Below are 10,791 nucleotides of genomic sequence, written 5' to 3'. Positions count from 1 at the left end.
AGACCAATCCTCCCCAGAATTAACCTGGTCCACACACAGATTATATATATATATATATATATATATATATATATATATATATATATATATATAGTTTAACAAGTTCCAACACCCATAACTGCATATTTGGTGCCGTATCCATTCACCAAGCGAGAAGTGCGCAAATCTAATCATAACGAAACAACCACCAATGGTAACAATTGGCACAAAATATTAAAAATTGCAGAAATGGAAAACAACAATAATAATAGAATGCATCACCAAGACCATGGGATACTGAATCAAAAAGCACAAGGGTTCACAGCATTAATAAGTTAGTTTGCTTTATTCAAAATTAATCTATCTCAAGGAATAACTTACAACCTTGGCAGACTTGGGTCTCCTCCCTTCGGCAAAGTCTATACACGATCCATACATTCTTGAGAGATGGGTTCTTTCTGACACAACAGCAAGGCAAAATATTATCTTCATACTGCTGAACTTACACTAGGCAACAGGATTGTGACAGTGAATTTTGTATTAAAGAATGCAAACATGGATCAGGCGCACATTAGCCATTGCATGCGGACTTGTAGTGGTTGTCATCAATTGTAGAATAAATATGGCCAACATCAACATGGTAATCAATAGCATCCCTACAATACAATGAAACAAAGAATTAGTGCAAATAGGTAGTCACTGGATGGTCAACCTGCCAGCAAGAACACACGCACAAACACGACCGAAGCACACATGCAAACATGAATGCTTGCGCGCCGCGCGCGCACACACACACACACATGAGAGAGAGAGAGAGAGAGAGACTTGATCTTTTCCATTGGTAAGCCCAGTAGCCGGGCAACTTCTTCCACATGTAATCCATGTTCACGGGCACTGCAAAAAGAATTACAGAGTTCATGACTGCAAATAACGGTACAAACAAGCATTTGCTGAACAAACAACCACATAGTGATATTTAATGCACTAGGCAGACATGCAATAAAGGGTGCATTAAGGGATGAGTATACAAATATAACACCACCATGATCACATGAACTAGATGAAATGGCAATAGAAAAGCAAGAACAAGAACAAACATTGCCATCACCAAACCAGGATGTATCTGCCCCATTTAGAGGCACGCACATGAGGTGCTAAATGAAGAAATATCACTATTTTTAGAAAGCATTTGAAGCAGATACACATAGATGTAGGATGCAGAAAAAAGCTCACAAAAAATGTGGATTGTTGATGCAATTATAGAATGTGCTCTATCTTCATTATCAAAGTTTGTATTCATTTTCCAGATACCAAGTGCATGATAGTCTACAGGCACGGATAGGCAATAAGTAAAACTTACAGTAGTTGTTAAATTGTCCGGCATTAATTAGCAAGAAGGCCAAACGTGTACCAGGTTGAAAGCACATCTTGGGGTGTCACACCACCCATCCCACAGAAGTTGATTGTTGGCAGGTTTCTTTGTCTATGTTATTGGGAAAGAGGAGGACTAAATGATTATTCATTTGCCAAGAAAGAAAGTGAAAACTGTCGTAGATAGGGATCCCATAAAACCTTCGTTGATGAAATGGGCCAGACCCGGCCATTTTCTTAAGAATATTAGCTGAGGACACTGATACTACCACTTGGATCTGGAACTCATTAATTTTATTTCGGTACTCATAAGCATATGAGAGCTTGTTAATGGCTTTTAAGAATTCATAATTTAGTCCGCTATAATGACTTTTATAATTAACATATAACTGCTAATTTTTCACAGATAACTTACAGGTTTGCTGGTTCCTGGAAAACATCCAAGACCAATTTGTAGAAATCAGTCTCAGATCCACTTGAGCTTGAACGTGATGAAAACTAGAACACCAAAAGAAAACAAGATTACACACATCGTAAGAAAAATGCTTCCAACATTTAGCTCACAGAGACATGGGAACAAAGAAACAAAGTTAGACAAATTGGCTTACCTGATTTGAGACAGGTGTCCGTGGAGTTACTGTTCCTGAAATTGGATTGGCCTGTACTTGAGCAGAGACACCACCCAGTACCTTATCCATTCATTTAAAGCCAAAAGACAGTGAGCAAGAAGACAACAAGCTGACATGTTAAGTATATCCAAGTGGGTGTTCACATGCATGTACACATTGGTGAGAAGGCAAATTATGATACTATTTCAAGGAAAGAATACCTTTGGTCTGGTGTTCTCCAAATGTACATGAATGCACTCAATGAAGTGTAGTGTGATTTCATTGAAGTCAATCACAGGTCTGAATATAAAAGGAGTGACAATAAGGAATCAGATTGTCAAAAAGAGAAGCAGCAAGGTGACAAATTTATTCAACAAAACGGACAGGAGGCTTGCAGACATAATGAAATCCATTATAAAGAACATTAGTGAATGAGTGCACAACATCTAAAAACATAACAAATATAACAATAATTCAATTCAGAAAATGAATGACACAGACAATGACATCTTTAGTGGTCACTTCCTAAGACCAGCCCAGGCCCATAACAAGACTAATCTTGTAGTCCAACTCCTCGAATGCAGTGTTGCCTTGGTACAATCAGTAAAACAGATTTACATACATCTCTAAGTGTATGACTTAGCAAATGGATAAAAAGGAGATACAGGGACATGTAGGGTAAGGAATATCATTTGTTAAGTTGTTTTAGTCTGCATGTTCCTCATCCAAGCTCCAAACTTAGCATATGGATACAAGAGCACGTACTAAGTTATTGTAAGGCCTACCTCTCTGAAAACAATAAAAGCATGCTTCAACATTACGTGTAGATCAAACTAATTGTTAGAAAGGCTGGTTCTTTATTGATGTCTAAAATTTGGAAATATATAAGTCAATAAGTACCTGAAACTATGACATGGATCCAGATAGCAATTCAAGATGGCTGTGACATTCCAGGTAACACAGCTTAAATTAATTCTAACCTGGATCTAGCACAACCTTCAAACCACATCAAAAGAAGGCCAGAACCTATTTAGACATCAAAAATATTTTCAAGGTAAAACAAATGCCTCTTTGGCAGTCATGTGTTGGGGTTCTAAAGAAAACCATAACCCACGAAGGCTAAAATAAGTTATTTAAGTTTCGCTGATGGAGATCCAAGTTAGTATAAGGGGGCATATCCAATAGACAGACACGCTGAAACAAAGAAAGCAGCATGCTTTCATTCAAATATCAGAACACTCTGATTCCAATGATCAGAAGAAAATGGGAATTCATATGTACCTGATGCAGGGCATCACTTGAAGATCAATCTTTGAAAAGTCTCATATTGAAGTCAGAATCATGAAACCTTTTCTGAGTTGATCTTAATAGAAAACCCCTCATGGTGGAGAATTCTGTTGAAGGCAGAGGATCATTGAAGCCTGTACAACTAAAAATTGCAAAAGATTCTCATGCAAAAGTCACCTTTCTAAAAGAGAGCAGCTACAGATCAATTGCCAGAAGGTAAATCTCAAGGAACAAGGTTCTTCACTTCAATAAAATGGAGAGCCTTGACACGCAGAACTCCATTTTTAAAGTAGAGAAGCAAGATGATTATTTATGGCAAAAGCCGTTAGGGTTTCTATGACTCAAGCAAAGAACAAAGCATTGTTGAAAGAGAGAAGGATTAATAAGGGGAAGAAGCTGTCAAACCAAATTGATGATCTTTTCTTTAAAGAAGTCCTGTTAAGGGTCTTAATCAGTAATGGAGGAGGAAATGTCAAGATGATGAGACTGAAAATCTCTCTCTCTCTCTCTCTCTCTCTCTCACATCATACACACACAAACACATAGAGGGTAGGCACAGGGGGATGACAGTTTCATTCTTCATGATAAAAGGAGCCACATGGTTCCTCTGAAGTAGCCATCAGATCATTCTTGCAAAGACACACAAAGACAATAGACAGTGGAGGCGCTTTCTTGAGCTTGGTCATGATTACCCTAAATCAAGCCAGACTCTAGATTTCTATAAATCAGTTCAGTTAGGATATTTATTAGAAAGCCATAAAAGAGTTGCCTCAAAACCAAAACCCAGTTTCCACCATTTCCAGCAAACCCTTGTATATGAATATGTACTTTTGAAGTTTCTACCTTTCAATGCATCTCAAAACAAAGTTGATTTTTATATATTTTAGGAAATTCCAAAATCTTGATTTCAGCACTTTCTGAGTGATATTCATGTTTTCAGTCCATTTCATGTTTTTTTGCAGTTTCTTTTTCTTCTTTTCCACATTCTTTTTAATGCTTTCTGATGCAATGTAGGGCTTCCAACAATTTCAGGTGTTTCCAATGTTTATGTAATTTTGAATATTTTCTGATATTGTTGAGGGTTTTGCAACTTTTGCGTATTTTTCTGCATCTTTTAGTAAGTTTTATATTTTTCATTGATATTACGTTCAAAATAGTTCCTGAAATCTTTTTGCAAGCAAAAATTTTCATAGTTTCTTGAACAGATGTGCATATTGGCACAGAAACAGTTTCACAAGTCTTAAGCTGACAAAAAATATTTTAGAACTAGTTCTCGATCATCTTCCAAAGTACAACACTGAACAAAAAATGATAAGAGATTTGCTTTATGCACTTTGACATCCATACTTTTTAACTCGTAAATACACTTGGATGAAATTAGCTTGTGTTCTGAAATTTAAAGAGGCCTAATTTTCATTAACTCCCTGGCATGCTAATTGAGGTCATTATTGTTAGCAATCATATGTTAAAGAATCAGCTTCTCAATTTCTATCTCGTCTAACTCTCAAGATACTGCAAGAAAAATTTCTATCTCAATTATCTTGACATTAACCCCAAATATCTTGAAATCCAACATTTTTTTGCATCTCAGTCCATTTCCAGCAACAACAACCTCACTTTCTCCAGCTGTTTCTGGCAACCACATAGTTAATGTATTTTTCACACCATCCTTAGTAGTCATAGGCTTGTTTGCAACTAGACCAAGGAAAATTATAGAAAAGGAAAAACTATAGGGGGGCAATGAATTTAAAATGACAAGCAAAACCAAAATGAGAGATATTAAGCATTCAGCAGATTTGCAGAATTTGGAATAACTCTGGAGAAAAGAACTAGGAGATGAAAGCAGGGAGATGGAAAGAGCAAGAGAAGGGTTAATGACAAAAAAATGAGTTGCCTAATGATGACGAATTAAGGATGTAGTAAAAGAGTCTTTATTTGAAATATTTTGTAAATTTAGAATTTGTGCTCAAACATTACTTCTTGCTCCTTGCATTGTTTTTAATCACCTTTCCTTTTTTATATATTTGGTAGCCAATCATCCATCAAATTTCTTGAAATGATCAGTTGACTTGTTTTGCATCTCATGTTTGCACTTAATGTCCTTGCAACATATGTGACATACTAGATTTCAAGTTAATTTTAAATGTCAAAAAAAATAATCACCAATCAACATCATTTGATTACACAAGAATAATGTTTAAAAGCTCAAAATCTAATCATCTCTTCTATACTGAAAGACTTTAAAAATGTGTATCATCACCTCTTCTCACCCTTTTAGATCATGTGCATCTAATGTACATATTGTCAAATTGTTGACATCTTGTTCCAGTTTATATTAATAACTGCCTAATAAATACTTTTTGATTCAGAACTTGATCCCATATGAATACACATATATAGGCTCATATATGAACTCAAAAATAGAAAGCATCTACATCAAATAAATATCAGTGCTCTTATCTGCTTTTCAAAAGCACAAAATGATATGCAAAAAGGGCATCATTCAAAAATCCAACACATATCTGAAATATATTCCTATATTAAAATTGAATTATCTCAAAGTTATTCACCTCATCACCACTTCTCAGCTTCTCAAAGAATGCACTTTTCACAAACCTTCCTTTAATTGGTGAAAATGTGCTAATACGCATAGCTTTCATTTGCATTTAAAATTTAAAATTCCATTCCAGCTGCTAGGCATATCAGCATATAACCTTAAATCCATCTCAATTCAGATTAAAAAAAAAAAAAACTTTAATTACAATATTATGCAATCATTTAAGACAAAATAAATAAATAAATCATTCAAATAACATAGATTACTAAATTTACCAAAAAAGAAAAAACTTGCAGAGAGTCATGCAATAAAGTCTTTTTGAATTTTTATCATGGATGGAAGTAAGCCATGCCAGTGGAGAATTGTGCCATTCCATGCCAGTACATGGCAGGGCAAGCACTACCACAATTTCAACCTATAGCAAATGACAAAAGACCTCTATCCTAAACAAAAGATGCTTTAATTCCTACTTCGTCTTTCTTAAGCAACATCACCAGTTTACCACTATTAGCACATACCTTTTATCGTGCCAGAACCACATCCTGCTAAGGGACTGACATGATAAATAGGGCCATGTCATTCTATGCCAACCAGCACTTAATCCAAGAATATTATAGGTACCATATAAGAGGGAGTAAACCAGAAAGGTAATAAAGATTCAGGGGTTTTGGCTTCTGAAAACATGAGACTAAGTTTATTGAAATAGTAAACATATTTAGGAGATACTATTTGAATTATAGAAGTCGATACTTCACTTCTTATGCTAACAGTAATGGTCAACGTTGTTTACTAGGCAAGGAAGCCAACTTACAACATAATCATGTTGACAAAAATTCAAGTTTAACAATCTTTGGCCCAATCAACACATCATCACTCAAAAAATCTCCCAGTTCAAGTATATCATAAAGGCAAGAAAAGGATCAAAATATCAGAAACCTAAGTACATCAGAAATACATGAAAAACTAAAGGAAATTCAAAAAATGCCTAAAATTCTTGAATCCATAAACATACAAAAAGTATGATATTTTACAGGGTAGGTAGAAAAATGTCTTAAAGACACAAAAACCTCAAAATGCCATTTTAAAAAGAAAAAAAAATACAATGTACTGTAAGGGATTCGAATTCCCTAATAATGCATAAAAAAAGTTTTAAAAAAAAAAATCAAAATACCTGCAAATGCATCAAAAAGCACGAAATTTCCTACGTATAATTAAATGCCTAAAATTATAAAAATCAAAAATAGTTATGCATGAAAACTCTGAAAAAGCCTAATAGTTATGAAAATTACCAAAATGGAATAAACGATGTGGAAAATCCTCTTTTTTTTGGGTAAACAAATGATGTAAAAAATCACATAATGCCCAACTTGTTCTGAATATGACATGTATGAAATATGCATGATAACGACAAAAATATGCTTGGCACTTTAAAATAATGAAATATCTTGATAAATCCTAAACATGAATATGCTTCCACCAATATGATTAAGGGTGGAAGGGGGAATAATTATCAATCATCAAATTGGTTGGAGATATATTGCGAATTCGAGCCAGATTTGTGCTTAAATGAGCTTAGAATAGAAAATCTAGTGCTTGGCCAGCATGATTTTAATATGACATTTGCAGGTTAAGCTGTTATATCTAGCAAAAAGTGAGCCATAATGCAGATTCCAAGGTTTTAATATTGATGGTCCATCACAAGGCCACTTCTATATTGGCCATGCCTGCCCATTGCATCCATAACATCTTTTTAGATGGAGTAAGATGGGGAACTGAATTTTGTAATTTAGAAAACTTAGGCTACTTTTTCACTATGGAAAGATCTTTGCTTTGATAAGACACTAGGAATATAACTAGAGCTAGTAAACCTTGATACAATAATCAGCTCATACGAAAATATGGATGAAATTTTAGGTTCTATTCCTAGTGAAAGATGTAAGATGTTAAAAACGATGAGAGTCCAAGAAAATCCTGCAGTTTTCATATATATGTATAAATGCACGCGCGCTCGCGCACACACACATGCATATATATCCACATCTTTAAAAAGCTGGTTCGAATCTAGATACACATCAATCTAGGCCCATCAATGATAGATTTAGCAGCTTCTGCATGAATAAGTAGGCCCTCAGTCATTGCATAGAATTTTTAGTCGAACTAAATTACAATCTTAGAGCAGATTATGCTTCCTAAAGCCATAACACGAGGGGAAAATCCAACTCAACTAACGAGCCAATTTGTTAATATAGAACTTCATTACATCAGAACATTTCCTCAAAATTAAGATGTACTACGAGAAATATTGTATTGCTCACCGAACAGAGAAGGCCACGACATGCTTTTTGCCTTGGAACCCTTTCAAGCTACCATTAATAGTGACATACATTCCATTCCTAACCATCAAAAAAGGGGATCAATTTAAGGAGAACCATACCACACAGAAGTAGAGAAGTAAACAAATATCAGGAGTTCATAACACTTACTGAATAAGAGCCATTTCATTTGTATCTGAAGTCTCATTTACCCTAAAAGACGGAGTTGAATTGATGTAAGCAATTAAAAGAAAAAAAAAAAATCCCACTTGCCATATAGCATGATAAAGAGGAAAATAATCTCACCATCTGTGAACCTCAATCCGACCCGTGCCATCATCAAGTGTGAAGGTGACATCAGTAACCTTCTCCACCTTATTCATCACGAGTCCCCGTAGCCTCACCTGCCAACGCCCAGAAAACATCAACCACGCCAAAGAATTAAGGTTCAGGTTGGAAATTCACAAAGAGATTGCGCAGGAAAAATCAATTACATTGGAGGCGTCAACCCCATCAACGACGAAATTGGACTTGTCATCGTTGGAATGATAGGCTTCGCTGATCTGCTTCACGGTGAGCGGAAGAACACCCTGAGCGCCGCGACTCTGATGGAGGTGAAAGGTAACGGCGTGAGATTGGCAGAAGAAAGAAGGGGAAAGAGAGAGGATTAAACCAAAAAGATTGGATTTTTATGCGTCGGGGGACCTTGGAGAAGGAAGATTCGGGGGTTTGGGTGGCCTGCGAAGGCATGAAGCCGCCGCCGGAGAAGAGGGAGGCTCCGCCATCGAACTGGCTGCCGTACATCTCTCGTCGGTCCACTGTGGGCCGGATCGAAACCCTAACCCTAATCCTTGATATGGGAAGTAGAAGAAGAAAAGGTGGGGCGCGGGAAAATTGAGAGGCGTGGCGGCCCCGGACGAAAGTGGGGGTGTTCTCGCGCCAAATTTTAGCGGTTCGGCCTAGGATGCGATCTCATGTCACGCGGGGAAATCCGAGAACCGGTGATGCTGAGGTTTTCCTACTTGAATTTTTTGTTATGTTGAGATTGATGTGAGATTTGCAATCGAGGGTAGACTACTTTACCAGACCGGCAACTTTGGTTGGGTTCAACAAACACCGAGACTGGCCAGCCCATTTATTGGGTGGCGGTCCATGAACCTCGAATAGACATGGGTTCAAAATTTTCAAATAGATTTATATCAAATTACTAATAGATTTGAATCGAATCAGAACTTGAATCAAACTCATTCTACCCAGCCTAGTCTCATTTAACCTAACCCGACGAATCAATAAATTTATATTATACCCTTAAATTATGTAACAGTGGTTTAATTTCAATATTTCATGTTGCGGTAAAAATTCATTCTGAGGTCAGATTGGCTAGAGTTTAGCGATGAGTGTAGGATTACGACGGCCGAACAATGATAGCAGGATTTACAAAAAAAGTCTCCGATTGGAGTGGACTCTAGTGGAGACCCTTCGATGCTCAAAGTCTTAATCTGAACAACAGAGGAAAAAAGTGAGCGTGTTGGGATAGAGGTGTTTTCATTCCTTGAGGATCTCCTGTGGATCTTTATTTATAGACGAGGCTGAAGAGCCATGAAAAGGTGAATCAAGCGGTTAGTCTTGACTTATCGGACGAGATTCGGCCGTTATCCATCCCTTGTCTAGAGAAATTTGTTTGTTATTTCTTCCTTAACCACTTGTCATCATTTATTCTTAGGATTTTGAAGATTTATAGGGGCCGAAGGTCAACCTTTCCCACTTCATATCTTCGTCTGCCTCACGTCTTCGGCTAGTACGAAATTATCCCCCAACATAAGCCTCCTTACTCTCGAGTTCGAGTCAGAATTAGATCGAACAAAAGGAATACTTCAGGATTGCCGAAGACATGCTAAGAGCATCTTTCTAGCCGAGGTGATGTATCTGTAGCTTTTGGTGAGGCAAAGGGTCATATCATCCCAGTGTTTGCAACTTCTTAGTCATCAAGGTCTTCATCAACTCTGCTCGCTAAAAAGATAGAGGCCTTCGAGGATCCTGTAGGTTAACCCTCATTTGCTGTTGAAGTCGGTGGGCTGAGGATCCTTATAGGTTAGCCCTCCGAAGATCTTTTAAGTTAGCCTTCGCTTCTTATATGACTAAGGTCTTCATGGACTGTTAGCTTACGAAAAAGCGAGCGACATTCGGATGTCTTTATAGGTTAGCCCCGTTTCTTAGTCATCGAGGTCTTCTACCCATGTTAGTTAGATTGATGAGTGTTGAGGGTCCTTATAGATTAACCCCCACTTCTCACATGACTATGGTCTTCACGAGCCGTTGGCTCGCTGAAAAGCGAGCGGCCTTCGATGGTCCTTATCGATTAGCCCTCACTTCTTAGCTGCCAAGGTCTTTAGTTGCGAATCTGCATATAAAGGATGAGAGAACTTCATCAAACCGATTTTGGCTAGGCCTTCTGATTTTCAAGTTGAGTTAAGCTTTGAAGAAAAAAAAATGATAGATGATTAGACTTGTGTTACCCCATTTTAGTCGGTTTACCTCTAGTCAGCCTTCATTGGTTAGCGTCCTTGAATTAATTCACTTCGTCTTCTAAGAGCTCGGCTTCAGGAGGTTTTTCTTTGGGAGTTAGGCTTTCACTTCAACCTTGGCCCATCTTAATTGTTGACCTTTTGCTTGATAG

The 10,791-nt window shown here is 37.1% G+C and overlaps 1 protein-coding gene across 2 annotated transcripts; it reads right to left on the bottom strand.

Moving 5' to 3' along the window:
• Positions 1-277: 277 nt before the first annotated feature.
• Positions 278-9,157, bottom strand: LOC105035014 (replication protein A 32 kDa subunit A). Of its 2 annotated transcripts, XM_010910405.4 has the most exons (11): positions 8,820-9,157; positions 8,609-8,719; positions 8,421-8,518; positions 8,286-8,327; positions 8,118-8,195; positions 2,180-2,258; positions 1,959-2,039; positions 1,766-1,848; positions 805-873; positions 550-635; positions 278-437 (listed from the first exon to the last, which is right to left on the bottom strand). In XM_010910405.4, exons 1-10 carry the CDS (start codon positions 8,916-8,918, stop codon positions 551-553), a joined length of 825 nt encoding a protein of 274 aa, XP_010908707.1. In that variant the 5' UTR covers positions 8,919-9,157; the 3' UTR covers positions 278-437; position 550. The 2 variants fall into 2 exon arrangements, with proteins under 2 accessions (XP_010908707.1, XP_010908706.1); XM_010910404.4 differs by having other exon boundaries at positions 278-635; positions 8,820-9,155.
• Between the last annotated feature and the right edge of the window lie 1,634 nt (positions 9,158-10,791).

The sequence above is a fragment of the Elaeis guineensis genome, chromosome 4 (assembly GCF_000442705.2).
Source record: "Elaeis guineensis isolate ETL-2024a chromosome 4, EG11, whole genome shotgun sequence".
Classification (NCBI taxonomy): Eukaryota; Viridiplantae; Streptophyta; class Magnoliopsida; order Arecales; family Arecaceae; genus Elaeis; species Elaeis guineensis.
The sequence above is the reverse complement of the archived record's forward strand: the minus strand, read 5'-3'. Positions and strand labels throughout refer to the sequence as shown.